The 21,157-nt window shown below is 41.5% G+C and overlaps 1 protein-coding gene across 2 annotated transcripts in view; it reads left to right on the top strand.

Moving 5' to 3' along the window:
- Nucleotides 1–21,157, top strand: part of LOC126353845 (probable helicase with zinc finger domain) — a 159,893-nt gene that overhangs the window by 69,567 nt on the left and 69,169 nt on the right. For both annotated transcript variants that reach the window (XM_050002991.1, XM_050002992.1), the window contains 2 exons: nt 11,678–11,804; nt 11,881–12,013. In XM_050002991.1, coding sequence (XP_049858948.1) covers nt 11,678–11,804; nt 11,881–12,013 — 260 coding nt within the window. The remainder of the gene's footprint in view (nt 1–11,677; nt 11,805–11,880; nt 12,014–21,157) is intronic.

Consider the following 21,157-nt stretch of genomic DNA (forward strand, 5'->3'; position numbering starts at 1 on the left):
TACTTCCTACCAACACCAACCTATCCGAACTCCGGAGATGGGAACTTGCCCTTCAATATATCCTCTCTTCTCGTTATCCACCAGGCCTCAATCTCCGCTAATTTCAAGTTGCCGCCACTCATACCTCACCTGTCTTTCAACAACATCTTTGCCTCCACACTTCCGCCTCGACTTACATCTCTGCCCTTACTCTTTGCCTTTAAATATGTCTGCTTGTGTCTGTGTATGTATGTATGGATGGATATCTGTGTGTGTGTGTGTGTGTGTGTGTGTGTGTGTGTGTGTGCGCGTGCGCGTGCATGCGTGCATGCGCGAGTATATACCTATCCTTTTTTCCCCCTAAGGTAAGTCATTCCGCTCCCAGGATTGGAATGACTCCTTACCCTCTCCCTTAAAACCCACATCCTTTCATCTTTCCTTTTCCTTCCCTCTTTCCTGACGAAGCAGCCGCCGGTTGCGAAAGCTCGAAATTCTGTGTGTGTGTTTGTGTGTTTTATTCATTGTGCCTATCTACCGGCGCTTTCCCGCTTGGTAAGTCTTGGAATCTTTGTTTTTAATATATTTTTCCCATGTGGAAGTTTCTTTCTATTTTATTTACATCAAATTATTTAATTAGGTGGATAAAAAAAATGTACTCGCCAAGCAGTGGCAGAACACACATAAAAGACGCTTGTAATTGGTAAGCTTTTGGAACCAGTGGCTCCTTCTTCAAGCAGAAGGAAGAGGGGTGAAGGAGAAGACTGGAGAGGTCTAGGAAAAGGGGTAGACCTAACATATGGGATGAGAAGGAAAGGAAAAGTCTATCCTTCTCTTCCTGTACAGTAAGTACCCGCAGTTCTGGGTGACTTTCCCAAAATCTACCCATTTTTCAAGACCTCTCCAGTCCTTTTCCTTCACCTCTCTTCCTTCTACCTGAAGAAGGAGCCACTGGCTCTGAAATCTTGCCTATTACAAGAAGTCTATCCAATTAAATAATTTTGTCAATAATTGATTGTTTTTGTTAGGACATGTAAAATATATCACTTAGTACTTAACATTATGAAATAAATTAATTCTTCTTGATATAGAGATTTTACTCTTGCTCAGTTATGTTCTTCACTTACGAAATAACTGAAAGAACCAAATAGTACAAAATGTCTCCAGACACATTACAAAATCCCTCTATATTGTACTTTCAGCACCTCTACATGTGGAAGGTGGTGAAACACCCCCCCCCCCCCCCCCCTCTCTCTCTCTCTCTCTCTCTCTCTCTCTCTCTCTCTCTCTCTCTCTCTCTCTCTGTGTGTGCGTGCGTGTGTGTGTGTGTGTAAACTGCAAAGGACAAGTGCTCATGTAATAGACCGTGACTTGTGAGGTTCATAAACAGTGAAATGTACCAGGACGCACTACCTGAGTGTACCACTAACAGTTTTCAGACACATGCTGGATCTTTTAAGAACATAAGCATCACCATCTATTCTGGCCTCACACCACCGTTCTCTCTTCATGACACGCTCCTTCTCTCCAATGATCCTGTCTCTTAGTATTCTTCTAGGTCTTCTCATTTCTTACTCTATCCATTCCAGTAAACCCCGTTCTGCTTCTTTGAAATTTCATCTCATAAGCCTGTATGCTGCTCTTTTGCCTTACTTCATTACCCACATTTCTGACGCATGCATTAGTATTGGAACATAATACATCAATACAGCACTTATGTTTTGGCAGTACATCCCTGCTCCACACCAGGCTTCGGACACAGTGCAGAAATCTACGTGGTTGACTACCCCATGCCCTTTCCTTCTTATCATTCCTCTTGCTATCTTCTATTATGCTTTCCAGGTACTTGACATTTTCACTATTTTAGTACTTGTCCTCTAATAGTTAAATCGATTGCTACTTTCCTCTTAGTCCTGTCACTGTCATTTCGCACTTCTTCACAACAAATTTTGGTCCGTACTGACCCGCCACTTCCTCCCACACATTTAAACTTTTTTGTAGCTCTTTTTCTACATTTCCCCTTGCCATTCTTATTTTCATATCCTATTTATGCTACTGCCCATCATTATCTTTCCGCAATGCTGATGAAGATTAGGGAGGATAGTGCAGTCACTTGCTTGAGCCCATTTTTCTCTTCAAACCAGTCTCTCTTCTGTTACTTTTACACAACTCATTTCCTTGATACATTTTTTTCATTCTCATAGTCAAACTTCAAATTCCCATTTTCTGCTTCTGTAATGATGATGCTTTCTTCACGCTGCCATATGCTTTCTCAATGTCCAGTAACACCATTATTATATTCTTACCACATTTGTTGTGTGTGTCTTAATACTGCCTTACATTAAAAATTGGATCTGCGGTTGACCTTTCTGGTATAAACCAATATTGTGTCTGTCTCTGTCCTCCTCCTACCACCTTGTGTACTGCGTTTTACAGAATGTTCTTAAATACTTTGGCAGCATGAGAATTATTCCTTTATAATTCTGATGAAGTTTCCTGCAAACCCCTCTTAAAAATTGGCACTATGATTCCCTTTTCTAGTGTTCACATGTCCTCTTTTTCTTTCTATGCTGTTCTCATGAAATGATGCACCCACTGTGCTCCATCATCTCCGTACTTTCTCATTCAGTGCAGGTGCATTTCATCCTTTGATTGTCTCTGTCATTTCTCCATTTCTGTTCAAATTATGTCCAGCATGACATCCTCTACATTCCTTGATTCACGACTTTCCTCTTCCATATTTCCATTGGTGTTTAGTAACTCTTCAACGTATCCCTTCCATATCTCCTTGATTTTTGTATCTTCTCAACTTCCTTTCATTCATTATTGATCGTCCTGATACTTTCCATCAGGTCTCTCTTCTTAGGCATAACCTATTCCATAGAGGACCTTTGTACTCCTCTCACTGTTCGTCAGTCTCTTTGCCATGCTGTGTGGTTTTTTTTTGTGTTGCTTCTGATCTGTCCTGAAATCATATATGGAAAGCTTTATTTTTCTTTGCAACCTACTTCCTTACTCTACATTTTCACCAGGGTGTTTCTTTCCACTTTTTCTTTTTAATGGTTTTCACACAATTTTTGTCCTGTTTCCACCATAATTCTTTTGGATCTTTCTTTCTCTTTGTCTACTGACTGCATTGCATTCCACAGTGTGTCATTCTTTAATATTTTCTGAAATTATTTACTTTTTGCTTCTTTCAATTTCAACATTCTTATCATTCTTTTCTGTTGTTCTGCCCCCTTTTCCTTTTTACACAGCCTCACCACTAAAAGAAAGTGATCACTGCTTAGGGTTTTGGAAGGTATTAGCTTGATATGTGTGTGCTGATAATGTATTATGTAGTTCATCACCAAGTTCAGTTGAACAGCTGATGCACAGTTTCAACCTGTCATTACTTGTCCCCTAAAATGACAAGCTCCACAAAGACTGTCAAGCAACACTACTGAATAAGCACATATTATGGAAAGGATGCCATTTAGATATGTTGAAACACAACTGTTGTTTTATTTGTGAATGAAAAAATTATTTTACGGGAGATTTATTTGGTTGTTCAATTCTTGTATTAATGTCAGGTTACTGTGTGACATTAGTGCTCCACAACTTGATGGAAATATACTTTTATTCATTTTTTTCTATCTTCTTGGCCACTGCTTTTTCTATTCTTTCTCATAAGTTTCTTCCTTTTGTGGAGTAAGTCCTCATCCAAGCTTTATTTTTCTTCTTTCCTTGGTGTCTGATTTTGCCTTGGTCTTCTTCTTCCAATACTATTGTATTATTTTACTTTATTCTTGCCAATTGTTTTCTACAGTTTTTTTCTGATTTCCCTTCTATGGCGGCTTTGCTTGTAATATTTATCAAGGAAGTAGTGGTCTGAAACAAAATTGTATGTTAGAGAAGGATAACACTCTCAGTATCCTTTTGTAAAGAATTGTCTGCACCAAGTTACCTTGGATCACTTTTTCAGTAGTACTTTCGTACTTGCTTCGCTTTGAAAATCTTTCAATTTTATATTTCCTTCAAGCACTACTTCATTTGTTTCCAGAGGGTAGAGCCTTTAAGTATAGAGTGATGGAGAGAAGGGGAGAATGAGAGGAAGGCTGAGATGAGGATGGAGAGAAAAAGGGAGAGGGATGAAAGGGGGCGGGAGGGGGAGAGAGAGAGAGAGAGAGAGAGAGAGAGAGAGAGAGAGAGAGAGGGGGGGGTGGACAGAAGATATAATGGAAAAGGTTAGACAAAGGAATGGGCAACAGGTTAGGAGAGATCCAGGTCAGGGAGATTGTCAGTGTAGTGTACCGTATTTATGGACTATAAGATGCACTTTTTTTTTTTTTTTCACAAATTGCCTCAAATTCAGGTGTATCTTATACTTGATACTAATATATAAGTGTCCAGTGTTTGATTTAAAATTCCTGCTGGTCCTCAAATGACCTATCTAAATTTGGCAGCATTGGATCCAACTGGCAGTAGCAGTGCACCAATGCGACAAATATGTGGGGATTCACAAGCTTGCTGACACTGTCTCCCTCCATCGCAATGCAGAACAATGTATAGCCTGTGGTGCTTCATTGCAGTCTACGGTGCTAGTGAACTTTAATTGAAAGTTCTTTGTGTTATCAGTAACAGTACATTATTTTTGTTGGTAGCTAGTTTCATAGTGGAAAAAATAAAAGGTATTCATATGATGTGGTCTATAAAATGAAAATTATAGCTTATACAGGAAGAGTATGTTGTCACCTGGATGGACCACTAGCCTTTCAATTGTTTCTCTGTGCATGTTGTAATTAGACAGAAATGGCAGTGAAATTGAAACATTTTCATTTGATGATTTTTACTATTTTATGTAGGTCTGAATGAAAATCTGTTTGAAACATTAAACACAAACTGAGCAGCATTTTGGGCCTTCACCAACAGAAAAAAAAAAAAACATTCGCAATTGTTGGCCTAGTAAAGAAGAACTGAAAAAAGTGAGAAAGACGAAATGTGCAAATAAAGGACTGAGTGCAAAAGATTCAAACTAGGAGATGACGTATTGAAGCGGATTCAAGGACACCATCGAAATGGCGTTGTAATTAATACACAAATGATTCAAATACACACTCGTAAACTAGTGGTACAGTGGAACTTGACAGACTTTGAGGGTGGAATTGGCTGGTGCTACAGGTTTATGATGTGTCACGGGCTTAGCATGCGAAAGAAAACCAAAATTTCCCAGAAAATGCCACAAGAGTATGAAGAGAAAATATTGTCTTTCCATTGCTTTATTATTCAATATCGAAGGAAAACCAGTGTCGAACTAAGCCAAATTGCGAATATGGACGAAACGCCTCTTGACATTTTTTGTGCGGTGTAACGGAACTGTTGCCGTGAAAGATGCTAAAACTGTAACTATAAAAACAGGTGGACATGAAAAAATGCACTACACTGTTGTCCTTTCATGCTGTGTTGATGGCACCCAGTGATCATTTTCAAGCATGAAACAATGCCAAAACCTTCTGAAAAACTGCCAGTTGTTGCTCATGTACATGAGAAGGTTGGATGGATGAGAGTGATATGAAACTGTGGATTAACAGAGTGTGAGAGAGAAGGGAAGGTCTTTATTGAAGAAGAGTTTTTGTCTTGTGCCAGATCAGTTTAGTAGTAATTTGAAAAATCGTGTGAAAGATAAATTGAGAGAGGGAAGTACAGAGATTGCTGTTATTCTGGGAAGACTTACTTCACAATTGCAACCTCTCGATGCCTCAATAAATAAACCATTTAAAGTGTGTATGAGAGAGGAATGGAACAAATGGGTGAAATGCAACATGAATTCACACTGATGGGAGCTTTAAAATTACGTACAATCAAAGAAGTGTGTCAGTGGATAAAACAGTCATGGTCTAGAGTGAGATAAGACGTTATTGTTAAGTCTTTCAGGAAGTGTTGCATAAATAAAGCTCTCGGAGAAGTGAAGACAACCTTGTATGGGAAGAGGAGGAAGAAGAAAGTTCAGATGATGTTTTCATGGATATTAAAGATCAGCTTGGTTTTATGAACTGAGAGTTGTTTTAGTCTGGCCTTGCAATCTAATAATATAAATGGTAAAAATGTTAGAAAAATTGCTCAAAAATTAAGATGTCTTATAGCCCATAACATCTTTTAGTCCATATAATATGGTATATGCGTAGTAAGACCATCATTGCTGCACCTTTCAACTAATTTAGTGCACCTTTAATATCACGTTGCTTGTGTTTTATAAGTTCATACATGAGAACTCTCCGATAATAAAGACGCACAGTCAAATGATACCCATTGTATACCAAGCTACTACACTGTATAACTCCTAAGATAAATTCTATTGTTTTAGTTGTCAGCAGTAAGGTTGGTTTGATGTAGTTGTTTAGGCCTGTTACCTGCAGCTATATTCTTCATTTCTGCGTAACTGCTGCATCCATCATCCTCAACAATCTGCCTTCAGTATTTGTAGGTAGCAATACTGCTGTGATTCTTTCCTTTCATCAACACTTAAACTACAGTTTTCAACAATGAGTCTTGTAATGATGTGTGAATAACTGTGTTAATTAAGTATTTATGTTCTTTATTAAATATACTCCCTTGACTTATTGCTATATATCCTTATTATTTACTTGATTAATATATCAAGTCCTCAGCAGTCTCCTGTAATGCTGAATTTCTAATGCTTCTGATAGATTCATTTCTGTCTACTCCATTGTCTGTGCTGCACAGAAAAAAATCAGCATGTTGAATTCTGTCTGCAGAAGGTAGAAAAATTGTTCCAAGTGGTAAAAAGCAGTGTTTAATATAATGATTAGTAATGAGGTATGCCTGTACCAATTTACTCTTGAAATGAATTATTGGCTGTGCCTTCCAGGCTCCGCAGAAGAGACCCACGTAGCAAAATAAAAAACGGGGTATGCAGTAAATGAATGATGTGCACATTCTTTGCACTACCATTGTTGGGGATAAGGGGAAGAGGGATTTGTGTCTGTAGATTCAGTAAAGGCATTGAGGAGAAATAGCCAACCACTTTACAGTTTTGATCAAGCTTTATTCACTATCTACATGTTTGTCAGAATGGAGACGGGGTCTGCAAGCGTTGATTTGAGTTTCTTTGGTTAAAGAACTTCCTAGAAGATGCCTGCCTTGTGAAGACCTTACCAAGTGCTTTGAATGAGTGCAAGAAGGCATACATATGCATACAGGAGAGTAATTCAGAAAGTTCTGTGAGTGTCAAAACATGAAGACTGAGACCATCTTAAGACTTTTTATTTGTCTGGCAATTGATCATTGAGGAGGAGATTGTGGTAAAGTGCCCAGGAGAGGAAGAAACAAAAATGAAACTTCAGTCTGAGAAGAGTATATGATGATATTGCAATGATTAATTTCAGTGATTAAAGTGATTGGCAGTATTTGCTCACTAATCTGTATGATCTCTGGCTTGGTTGGCAAGAGTGTTACAAAACCATTCTCTCTCTTCGTGGTCTTTAATATCCTAGATACTGGAACTGGGATGGCATTGATGTCAGTTGGTCTCTCTCATGTTCTAAAGGGTATGAATTGGGATCTTGCTGGCCATGAGTGTACAGTATCATGTACAATGTTCATTGAGCCATGTTGTGTGGACAAGTGTTCTCCTGTTGAAAAATGGCCCTTGGTACTATCATATTAGGGGAAACACATGAGGATGCAGGATGTCTTTATATACTTTTGTGTCGTCAGAGTTCCCTCAGTCACTGCTAGCTGTGACCTCAAGTCATACCTCATTGGCTCCCCACACCACGACGCCAGGTGTAACGACTCTGTGCCTCTTCAAAACATTGGAAGAATTGGGCCCCATTCCAAGTGGTCACCATGCTCAGTGATGATCACCTTCTGCAGTAGTACAGAACTGCAATTCATCACTGACCACAGTCCGATGGAATTCATCGGCAGTGCACACTTCCCTGGCACAGAAGCATTCCAAATGCAGCTTTTCATGTTGTGGTGTTAACAGTAGCTTATGCTTTCAAAGGTAATTCCCTAGTTTGGCTGCTGCTAGTCTCTGACCAACAGTGTGGGATGAGACAGAATGTTGCACAGAGTCCATTACTTGTTCTTGAATTACAGGCACAGATGTGAAAAGCTTTTGATTTGCTTGGTGCACAATATAGTGATCCTTCCTTGTGGTGGTCAGATATGGTCAACTGGAACCCTGATGACGACTATGCCCACCATTACGTATGCTTGCAGTCTGACATCAGGCCACTGTCACTGTGATACCTCACAAATTTGAATATTACACAAATCGACCCAGGTGATCAAATTGAGACACACAATGAGAACACTCTCAAAATTTTGTCAGGCACTGATAATGCTCTCTCTCACAAGTGTGCTACATCTCCATGCTCTTCAGTGATCACTCAACATCTGATGCTGTTCTATACCCTACCAAGCCAGGCAACAAACTAAACACAAACGACAATAATGTACTCTTGTGGCTGCTCTACCTGTCACAGAGAATTGCAGCTCTAATCATTTATATATCCACTGATGGCATGTATTAAATGAAGTTATATTGTCATTGGACCATGTCTTGTGGGTGCTTCCATTTTATTTTCAATCAGTGTATTATGAGAGTTGCCACATTTCCTCAGCCATGTAAAATCTGGCATGGAAGAGCTCAAATCCAGTTTTGAATTGTTACCACAGTTTCTTTATTTGTAGACAGTGTGCATCAGCAATAATGGCAGTTCCTCAATGTATAAAATCAAGAGACAGTAGACTACTTCTGTTGCAGAAAAGGCTGTCATTAGTTTTTGAGTTCTCTTGTTTTGGAATTGTTTCCTATAGTTGGTGAACCAGCATGAGACCACTCTGTCGGCTGATGTGCTTCAAGTGTCTTATTTCTTAGTTATTTTGACACTTCCAACAGATCTTTGACTTCCATGGTTACCATATTTAGGAAATAATGTGGTGCTATCCTGTTATCTTCCACATTGCAGTTTTACTGTGGTCCAGGTTGACAGTGCCACAAAATATTCAGTCACCTCCCAATTGACGTTGACAGGTGTCCTTTTCATTGTGCTGATACTGATGGCATTTCACAACCGGGAAAGAAGATTCTTCCATTGTTTATGCCATTGAGATTGTTATTTTTGACAGTTATTGAAGTCATTAGTCTTCATCTGTAACCTTAGGCTAGTGTCCTTACATGGTGCTAACATCTGTGTCAGGTGCACATTTCTTTCTTTATTTACTTCTCTACTTTCACTGCTGTAATGAAGTTGGTTTTGGTGTCTCATAAGAAAATAATTTTTTTTTTTTTTTTCAGTAGTTTCGATGTATATCTGGAACAAGCCAATCTAGGTTAGATAACAATGTAAGGAAAATTCTGGTTGAGAATAACTAATTATTTGGCAATAAAGGAGATGACTCAGCTAAAGGCAGAAGCACTGTGTCGTCAACAGATAAACACGCAAAAGGTACAGAGATTTATTTTGATAATTTTTGGAATGGAATTACACACACACACACACACACACACACACACACACACACACACACACAGAGAGAGAGAGAGAGAGAGAGAGAGAGAGAGAGAGAGAGCTGTCCCTGTACATTGTGTTCATATTCGACTGCCAGCTCTTTCCTGGCCCACGGTGAGTGTACAGGGGTGAGGTGGGGGTGCAGTGTGGAGTGGGGTGAAGGATGGAGAGAGGTGGGAGGCAGGGAGAGGGTTGGGGGGAGGGGGGGGAGGGAAGTGTCTAGATCTAGCAGCTCGTGGGAGAGTGGCGAGCCACTAGATGCTTCCACCCCCCAACCCCCTCCGTGCCTCCCACCTCCCTCCATCCCTTACCCCACCCCACCCCACCCCACCCCACCCCACCCCACCCCACCCCACACTGGACCCCCACCTCACCCCAGTACACTCACCGTGGACCAGGAAAGAGCTGGTAGTCGAATGAACACAATGTAGATAGACAGGTGTGTGTGTGTGTGTGTGTGTGTGTGTGTGTGTTTACAGCTTGAGAAAAGAATTCCATTCCAAAAGCTAGCAAAGTAAAGCACCTTTTGTGTGCCTATTTATTGATGATGCAGAACTTCTATCTTTAGCCGAGTTGTCTCCTTAATTCCTAAATAATTCGTCAGTCTTTGTTAGAGTAATACTCTGCAAAATTCAGGACTGCATTTGTATGCATGTTTTTGCATTTAGATTCCTATCTTTTCTCATTTTTTTCTTTTCCATTCACCATCATATGATCTTAAAGAATTTTGGAATAATAATGATGTATGGTATGCAGATGTTTTGTGTTTCCATTGTGTAATTTAGTGTCACGTTCTCCCTATGATAGTCTCTTTATGTTTCCATATCTCCCCTTTCACCTCAGAGGCTGGTGACTGGTCTGGAAAACCTGAAAAATTGAAAATACGCAGGAAATTGAATTTACTGGAAAAGAGGGAAAACTTGTGGTACTTTGAAATATTTAGGGAATTCTGAGAGCTTCTAGGGGGAGCTGAACTGTTCAATGATGGAAAAAAGTTTGGAGTCATTTTATTACAAATTGTTCTGGGATTCCTCTTTGAGACCACCTCTGGTGTGAATATTTGCCTCAATCCTTTTTATTATCGGTGTGCTCTCAGGCTCTACATCTCCCCATTGCAGGATTGTGAATGTGACAAGAAGTGTAAAGTACAGGAAAATTTGTCACATAGCTGTGAATTCTTCATTTGCACAAACAAGAAAGTGGGGTTTTCAGTTCTATAAAAAATATAAATACAGATCTATATTTGAACATATGTGTTTTTAGCTCACATTTTAATAATATTCACATGTCAGTTCTCTTTTTACAAATTGCAATGCAAAGTAGTACTTTGATATCTTTTTTACGGAGCTGTTCTTCAATTTAACAATAAGCATAGCATGACTTGCATCTGATTTGAAACTAATGCATTGTTGCTATCGAAGTATATTGATATAACATTCCAGTAACAACAGTTTGAAACATGTTCTATCAAGGATTTCTCATTTATTTAATGTTATTGCCCAGTGACACAGCATAGTGCAGAATTTTTGACAGACAGTGGCAATGAAGGAATTTCCAGTGGCAGCAAGAGCTTATCACTTACAGAATTGTTGGTGAAACTTAAATCCAAGCTGAACTTGGAACAATCACTAAGTGATGTGGCAGGAAAAAGGCCACAATAACTAGTTAGGAAAAAATTGCTTTCACATAAAACAAATATTGTTGCTGGAAAATTTGGGATATAGCCTTGAAAAATCTAGAAATTTTGTGATTAAATAAAATTGCCACCTTGTCACAATTCTTGAATAAAGGTCTTGTTCCCATAATTCCAAGAAATTATTATATTTGTCTACAGAGTTGCTGTCACATTTTGAGTCAGTGTGGGATTGCTATACCTACTCATACTTGATCTTTACTTTAGTATTTTCTGTTTCATGATTACTGAGGGCTTTAGGTATTTTGACTTTGGTCATTTCTTTCTGAGATTACAATTCGTGTGCCTCTGATGTTTACTATTTGTTTTTAAGCAAGTCAGTTACCAATTTAGTATTGGCACTATTTAGTTGTTCCACATTATTATTTCCATGCTGAGTGTACAAATTTGGACAACATGATGAAGGCAGTACACATACTTTACAGGAAAAAAGGTATTTCTTTTGAATAAAGTAATTTCTGTTGCTGAAGTACCATTATTTTTTTAGTGCAGCGGACCTTTACATCAAAGATTATCTTCATCCATATGTGGAGGCTGGTAATGAATATGCAAGACCTTTAAGAATCTATTACCACAAAAGATGGGTTGCAACTGTAAACCAGGTTGTGCAGAAGGTAAATATTACATACAATGCTACTTACTAAATTTAAAAGTGACATTTACACTTATACATTTTTTCTCTTTTCTCAGTATTGTCTAATAGATGTTAAAGGAGGAGTGAAATCTTTTCGTATTCCCACAAGAGAGGATATTATGAAGCACAGGGTTATTGTTGTAACTCTAAGTATCTCAATGTACCTATCAACATTAGGTTTGCCAAAAGGTGAGTTGAAGCAGTGATTAGAAATTCTTTGATATGGTTATATTTCATATACTTCCTATTCTATATGAGAGAAGTTAAATAAAGGAAATGTTTTTATTTTTGCAAATAAGTAGATTTTGGTAGCTGTTTAGTGAAAAAAAATGCACTTAACAGTGAAGAAAGCATCTACAGACCCAGTGGATACCACCTCAGTGTGAAAAAGCTTCAAGAGAGATATATTGAGATATACTCTTCCCAGACTTCCACAAGCCAAGTAATACCTATGAGTGGTTCAGAATCTTCTAGCTGCTTGCCCTTGATTGGATTTTTATATCTTCAGGCAGATATTATACTAAATTTGGGGCTGTGTTTAGCCCCTCTTTTAACAATAATATATGAAAGATACCTTGAACAAAAAACTTTGCCCAGTGGTTGGAAGAAGGTGCAGGTCACACCCATCTACAAGAAGGGAAATCGATGTAATTCACAAAACTACTGTCCAGTGTCCTTGATGATGTCATTTTGTTGTAGGATCTTAGAACATATTTTGAGTTCGGATATAATGAGAGGCACCTTTGGCGAATGTTATGAGGTATCTTCGACACAATTACCTCCTCCATACTAACCAGCATGGCTTCTGAAAATATTGATGATGTGAAACCCAACTTGCTCTTTTCTCATATGACATCTTGAAAGCCATGGATCAAGATGCAGATAGATGCAGTGTTTATTGGCTTCTGAAAGGTTTTTGACTTACTGCCACACATATGTTTGTCATCAAAACTGTAATTGTATCAGAAGTGGGGATCCAGAACTGGACCTTCGATTGTTTATACGTCATTGATTGCTGAAAGTCTGGAACTCAGAATGGTCTCTCATGATTTTCCCAAACAAACTGAGGGCAATTAAGGAGATGATGACCATGTGGCAGTCCTGCCAGCATGCTTCGTGCAGGGAATCCACTGTCGTCTGTAGGCTCCTCATTGGCCACACTTGGCAGACCAGTGGCCACATTCTCAGACATAAGGATCCCCCTCACTCCCGTAGCAGAGCCCACCTGATGTTGGCAACCTTACTTGTAAATTTTATATATATTTCAACCTTGAAGTATTGTTATTTTGAAGAGTATTATTCTTTGTAAAAGATTGCAGATAAAACAAAAGAAAACTGAAAAAAAGATGAAAAACAAAAATTGTAAGATGTATGACCTGTTTTAAAACGTCAGGTAACAGGTCTATGATTTGGCAATAAATGAATAAATAAATAAATTACTTATAGACTGCCCTAATTTGGCTGCTTTGAAGTGGAATTTTGATCTTCCTGACACTCTTGTCTCTGGTACTTGCAGACAGTGTCAACTCAATTGGCATGGTATTACATTTTGCCTATGAAGGTGGTTTCTATGCATCCCTGTACTACTTGAAGGTTTGATGAATCACCCCTCTCTGGCCACCATCCTTCCCCCCTCAGGGTCCCTTGTCAGCTCTTATTGGATGGCCCACCCAGCCTGGCCTCTACCCTCCCCACCTTTTTATTCTCTTCATTCTTTTTCATTTCTTGGTTTTCATACCTTGTCTTGGCTGATCTTTTAATGACTAGTGTGTGCTGTCTTTTCTCTGGGCTTTTGTGTGTGGGTTACTTTTATTTTAGTTACATGTAGCCTTTCCAGGATTTGCGTTTCACCTCCTTCCTTTGATGACTACTCCTCGTTTCCCATTTAATGGATGAAGGGATTGATGACCTTCCAGCTTAATTTCTTTCACTTCAAGCACACCACACAATGCTCACTTCTCGTTAATATCTTTCGTTGGTCGTAGAGGATAAAATTGGAATATGTTATTCCTAAGAATCCCAAGTTACTTCTCAGATCACAAGATGCCATGTAGCTCAACATACTTAATTAATCACAACATTTTATAGCAACAAAATATTCTTTAAATAGTAACAGGTTTATTTTTATTATCGTTATTTTCATTGCTTAAAGTATTTTAAAACAAAATCCATTTCTATATTTGATGAAGTGCCATCAGTTAAACGGGTTTGGTGAGACAAAGGATCGAATCATACCTAATGTACTTCATCAGGAATATTCAGGCATGTTCAACTGACCATTTCCTCATTCATCACATCCTATATTCTTGGGTTCAAATTAATGATGATGTAAATAAAATAGAAACAAACTTCCACATGGGGAAAAAAATATTAAAAACAAAGATTCCAAGACTTACCAAGCGGGAAAGCGCCGGTAGATAGGCATAATGAATAAAACACACAAACACACACACAGAATTTCAAGCTTTCGCAACCGGCGGCTGCTTCGTCAGGAAAGAGGGAAGGAAAAGGAAAGATGAAAGGATGTGGGTTTTAAGGGAGAGGGTAAGGAGTCATTCCAATCCCGGGAGCGGAAAGACTTACCTTAGGGGGAAAAAAGGATAGGTATATACTCTCTCTCTCTCTCTCGCGCACACACATTCATCCATACATACACAGGCACAAGCAGACATATTTAAAGGCAAAGAGTAAGAGCAGAGATGTAAGTCGAGGCGGAAGTGTGGAGGCATAGATGTTGTTAATCTTTATGGTAAGGAGTTATGTGCCGACATGTTAAACTAAAACTCTCTTAACAACTTCAGCTGTCAGCTTTGTGGTATGTCAATATGTGTGGAAAAAAAAAAAAAGTAATCATCAGTGTCCAGGTACATCTATTATACATAAACTATTTTGGAGAACACTTCAGCAGAGTGTAGAACTTCATACCTCTGTAAGAACTGCACTCACACCTTCCATTGTTTCTCCTATGCTTTAATCTCCAATACATACCCAAAATTGGGCACATCCTGCCTTGAATCTTTAACAGTATTCACAGCCTCCAACCCCTTTTCTTTATTCATTCTAATGATGAAGTTTCTCTGTAGTATGTTGACTCTACCCAGTTACTCCAAATGTGTTTTTTTCTAGCTCCTTCTTTTTTAACTTTGACTTCTCCTTGCAATGTTATAATTTAATTATGCCTGCATACCACTTGTTAATTACTGATCTCCCAGAATCTACTGGTGACTGCTAAATTACATGAGTTTGCTTTCTCTATTACCACAATGGTCACATTCCACTCGCACAAAAAAATCCTGCAGGTGAATATCTTAATGATAACATAGTGCATTCTTTACTTCTTGAGATGAATGCTTGCACTATATTCAAAGCCTCATGACAGGTTCTACTGATAATAACTTTTAAGTTTGCCCTTAAGCTGTAGTTATTCTTCTTTACCTATAAGGTATGACACATCTACTTAATATCTCATCAATTCATTGATTTCAGTTTAATAGAAATAATATATGCATAACTGTTGCCTTTTTATTGCATTTGTTCAACTCATTTGTATAGTAGTGCTCTATCTTCAGGGATAACTTGTCTCCTGTATTACATTCACTGTTTATCTTTTATTCAGTTCTTTAGTGCTGTTTTTTAAAGAAATAATTAAGGCTCAAATACATCTACCAAATAATTTTTTCATTGAACTACTGCTTTACCTTTATTTATATGTTAGTCTGTCATACCTACCTTCTTTTGGGCAATGGTTTCCGTTCCCTTACTCACCCTGTTGTGGTGAAGTGGCTAACATATGTATTAATACAAATATATCATCTGTGTCAGTTAACAGTATGTGTTTTGTCATCATACAGGTGCTACTGCCCCATGCTACGTTATATTAGTAGGTTTTAATTAACACAATATGGTCTGTGAGAAACAAGGGTTTCAGCAATAGAAATGTATGAATGTGGAAAAAGGTAATCCAGTCAGAGATTTAATAAAAATAAATTTAAGAATGAGTTTGTTAGGATTGAAGGAAGAAAGAAAATAGAACCCCCAAAGACAGACTCTGTCACCTGCCACATCAGAATCGTCTCCCTGATGGTTTCGTCACCAAGACACTGGAGGATGGATTGTTGTCAGCATACCATACAGACCCCCCTGCGGGTCCAGGGGTTAGAATAGGCCCGAGGTATTCCTGCCTGTCGTAAGAGGCGACTAAAAGGAGTCCCTCCCCCTCAAGGGGGTAGTTAGCGCCTGCGTCCGGAGACGGACGGTTTCACGACCTATATTTGCGTTCATTTTGGTTTTTCACTTCTTCTGGTTTCTTCCTTCCTTTGGTTGGTTCCTTACTTTGTTCTTCTCCATCTCACTGTCTTACTTACTCTTCTCCTTGCCTTCTTCTCCTTCTCTGGTCTCCGCTTCGGCGTTTGAGACAGTCCTTCCTTTCTTTCCCTCTCTTTCTTTTTCCTCTTCTTCCTTCCTCCCTGTGCGTGCCTGAAGGCCGACCCACGCGTTCGCACGCGTAGCCGGTGATGGGGTAACGCGTAATTCCCCGCCCTGCGTAGACAAGTAAGGCACGCACGTACCCCCTGGTAAAGGCCAGGCCCAGGGAGGGGTGGTTGCCTGAGCTGACACCTTCCGACCATGCCGATTGGTCCCTCCGTCCGTTTCTCGGGAGGTGTGACATGAGGTGTGAACAATCACCTAAGGCGGGAGTGCCCTCTGAGAGGGTCCCACAAGGAAGGAGCGCGCCATCGGAGACGCTGGCAATCATGGGGGATTCCTCCGCAATGGATTTCTCTTCTTCTTCTTCTTCTTCTTCTTCTTCTCTCTCGACTTCTGCCAACAAGCGGAAACTTGACCAGCCACCAGTGACAAAAGTACTACCGCCTGCCCCACAGTTCCTCGTAGTTTCTCGATCTGAGGACGGAAAGGATTTTTCCTCTGTCACCCTTCGTTATCCAGAAGGGCGTAGATGCCATAGCTGGATCTGTTAAGTCTTTTACCTGGTTGCGTAATGGTACCTTGTTACTAGAAACTGAGAGCGCCTTTCAGGCACAAAAACTGCTTCGGGCCACACTCCTGTACACGTTCCCTGTCCGGGTGGAGGCTCACCGCACTTTGAATTCGTCTCGTGGTGTGGTCTATACTAGATCACTCGACAGGTTGACTGACGAGGAGATTCAGTCTTTCCTCGCTGAGCAGGGCGTGACGGCTGTCCATAGAGTCATGAGAAAGGTCAACAATGACCTTGTACCGACCCGGACACTTTTCTTCACCTTTGATAGTGTTCAGCTGCCGTCGCGCATCAAGGCGGGCTACGAGGTTATTTCTGTTCGCCACTATGTCCCGACACCTATGCACTGCTACCAGTGTCAGCGTTTTAATCACACTCGCCATTCTTGTTCCAATGCGGCTACATGTGTGACTTGTGGCGGGGATGCCCATGAGGGTGACTGTCCACCTCCGTCTCCTCGTTGTGTGAACTGTCGCGGTGACCATGGAGCGTCCTCACGCGACTGTCCCGTCTACAAGGATGAACGCTGTATCCAAGAAATTCGGGTCAAAGAGAAAGTCTCCACCTCGGCTGCTCGCAAGCTATTCGCTAGTAGGAAACCCACGTTGCTCCCAGCTGGGAAGTACAGTACTGTCCTCGCCTCTCTTCGGACTACCAGGGAGGTGGCGACGCAGACATGCGATCTGACCTTCAGCACTACGGTCGTCCGTTCGGCCAGTGCTAAGATCTCCTGCATCATACCCCCTCTCCGTGCTCAACTAGTTGGAACATCTCCAAAGCAGACTGGGGGCTCTTCTCTTCCAGGGCGACCTTTCAGGATCAAACCTTCACAAGCTGCGATAGTCAGGCCGCCCACCTCATGGAAGTCATTCTCACTGCTGCTGAATATTCCATCCCTCACACTACTTCTTCACGCCGCGTATCGGTCCCCTGGTGGACCGCAGCATGTAGAGACGCCTTACGTGCCCGTCGACGTGCTTTACGCACCTTTAAACGCCACCCTACAGTGGCGAATTGTATCAATTATAAACGATTACTTGTGCAGTGTCGTCGTATTTTTAAAGAAAGCAAGAAAGCCAGCTGGGCTGCTTTCACAAGCACCTTTAACAGTTTTACTCCTTCTGTTGTCTGGGGTAGCCTGCGCCGGCTATCTGGCACTAAGGTCCACGCACCAGTTTCTGGCTTGACGGTCGCGAATGACGTCCTTGTGGCCCCTGAGGATGTCTTCAATGCCTTCGGCCGCTTTTTCGCAGAGGTTTCGAGCTCCGTTCATTACCCCCCTGCCTTCCCCGAAAACAGGCAGAGGAAGCTCGGCCACCTAATTTCCACTCCTTGAATTGTGAAAACTACAATGCCCCATTGACCATGCGGGAACTCGAAAATGCACTTGCCCAGTCACGGTCCTCCACTCCGGGGCCTGATTCTATTCATATTCAGATGCTGAAGAACCTTTCTCCTGTGGGTAAAGGTTTCCTTCTTCGTACTTACAATCGCATCTGGATTGAAGGACATGTTCCCACATGCTGGCGCGAGTCTATTGTTGTACCGATTCCTAAGCCGGGAAGGACAAGCACTTGCCTTCCAGTTATCGACCCATCTCACTTACCAGCTGTGTCTGTAAGGTGCTCGAATCTCGACGCCTACTTGCCAATGTACAATGTGGATTTTGTAGGCCCCGCTCTGCTGTTGACCATCTGGTTACCTTGTCGACCTTCATTATGAATAACTTCTTGCGGAACCGCCCGACCGCGGCTGTGCTCTTTGATTTGGAGAAGGCTTACGACACCTGTTGGAGGGCGGGCATTCTCCGCACCATGCATACATGGGGCTTTCGCGGTCGCCTCCCTCTTTTTATTCGTTCCTTTTTAATGGATCAACAGTTCAGAGTACGTGTGGGTTCTGTCCTGTCAGAAACCTTTCGCCAGGAGAATGGGGTGCCACAGGGCTCCGTTTTGAGTGTCGCTCTCTTCGCCATAGCGATCAATCCAATAATGGATTGCCTCCCAGATGATGTATCAGGCTCCCTTTTCGTGGACGATTTTGCCATCTATTGCAGCACGCACTGTACATGTTTCCTGGAGCGCTGTCTTCAGCGTTCTCTTGACCGTCTTTACTCCTGGAGTGTCGCCAATGGCTTCCGTTTTTCTGCCGAGAAAACGGTCTGTATTAACTTCTGACGCTACAAAGAGTTTCTCCCACCGTCCTTTCGACTCTGCCCTGTTGCTCTCCCATTCGTGGAGACAACAAATTTTTTAGGTCTTATATTTGACAGGAAACTTAGTTGGTCTCCACATGTGTCATATTTGGCTGCCCGTTGTACCCGTTCTCTATATGTCCTCCGTGTTCTCAGTGGCACGTCGTGGGGAGCGGATCGAACCGTCCTACTTCGCCTATATCGGTCGATCGTCCGCTCCAAGCTGGATTATGGGTGCTTTGTATACTCCTCTGCACGGCCGTCCATCTTACGCCGCCTCAACTCTATACAACATCGGGGTTTACGGCTTGCGATCGGAGCGTTTTATACTAGTCCCATCGAGAGTCTTCATGCTGAAGCCGGTGAATTGCCACTCACCTACCGGTGCGATATACTGCTTTGTCGTTACGCCTGTCGGCTACTGTCAGTGCCCGACCACCCATCGTATCGTTCCTTTTTTGACGACTCTCTGGACCGTCAATACGGGTTGTATGTCTCTGCCCTGCTACCGCCTGGAGTTCGCTTTCGTCGCCTCCTTCAACTCCTTGATTTTTCACTCCCTGCAACCTTTAGAGTGGGCGAGAGCCACACGCCACCTTGGCTCCAGGCTCAGGTTCGCGTTCACCTTGACCTCCGCTCGCTCCCAAAGGAGGTTACCCCCGGTTCAGTACACCACTCCCGTTTTGTCGAACTTCGTTCGAAGTTCATTAATATGCCTTTCATTTATACAGATGGCTCTAAGACCAATGACGGGGTCGGGTCTTCTTTCATTGTCGGGGCACAAAGTTTCAAATACCGGCTACATGGCCATTGTTCGGTCTTCACAGCTGAGCTCTTTGCCCTCTACCAGGCTGTTCTTTACGTCTGCCGCCACCGACATTCTGCTTATGTCATCTTCTCCAATTCTCTGAGCGCCATCCAGAGCCTCAGTGATCCGTATCCGGTTCACCCTTTCGTGCACCGAATCCAACGCTCTCTTCAGCAGCTGGTGGACGACGGGTCTCCAGTTAGCTTTATGTGGGTTCCTGGCCATGTCGGTATCCCTGGGAACGAAGCTGCAGATGCCACGGCCAAGACTGCGGTCCTCCAGCCTGGGACGGCTTCTTGTTGTGTCCCTTCATCAGATTGTAGCATGGTCATTTGTCGGCGCATTTTATCGCTGTGGCATGCCGATTGAGTTGCACTTATGGACAACAAGCTTCGGGCCTTGAAACCTCTTCCCGCAGCTTGGACGTTGTCCTCACGTCCTTTTCGGCGGGAGGAGGTCGTTTTGGCCCGGCTACAAATTGGACACTGCCAGTTCAGCCATTGCCATCTGCTGACGGCAGCACCGGCGCCGTTCTGTCCATGTGGGCAATTGCTGACGGTCCGCCACATTTTAACTTACTGTCCGGATTTTACTACGCTGCATCTTGATCTTGGCCTGCCATGTACTCTGGATGCCATTTTAGCGGATGACCCAGGAGCTGCTGCTCGTGTACTTAGTTTTATCAACTTGACACACCTGTCTAAGGACGTTTGATTATGCTGTAGTTTTTTAATCCTATGCCTGTTAATACATCTTTTATAGTGTTGATCCTTTTAGTTGCTGTTTTAACCTTGTGCCTCGCGGTACATTCCTAAATTAGTCAGGGCGCTAATGACCATTGTAGTTGAGCACCCTAAAACCACAAAAAAAAAATTACCATTTAGAACGGACTTGTCTTCGTTTCACCTGTACAGGCCCCTATTGTAAACATGGGTGGTATGGAGTAACAGCACATTTGTAATTTGTCAAGCAGTCATCATTATATGTAAATCTGTCTATTTCCTCTGTCTCCCGACATTGCTACTGTCTTTTGGTGGATAACCTCCCTTATAAAAGTCGTGGAAACTCAACTGTAATATGTCAAACATAGGTAAAGTAAGAAATCTCCTTACCTCTAATATATGTTACGTGTCATGTACATCCTGATTCGCTTCTCATTTACAATAACTGTAGTGGGTTCTGTATCATCTTGTGTGTTTCTTGTAGTTGCAAGAGAATTATGTTAAGTACTTCTGTAACATGTCATTCAACAACTAAAATTAGGTTAGGACAGTTATAGACACATTAGAGTTAAGGATCACAAAATAGCAAGAGTAAAGGAAACTACTTCAG

The sequence above is a fragment of the Schistocerca gregaria genome, chromosome 3 (genome assembly GCF_023897955.1).
Source record: "Schistocerca gregaria isolate iqSchGreg1 chromosome 3, iqSchGreg1.2, whole genome shotgun sequence".
NCBI classification, from domain to species: Eukaryota; Metazoa; Arthropoda; class Insecta; order Orthoptera; family Acrididae; genus Schistocerca; species Schistocerca gregaria.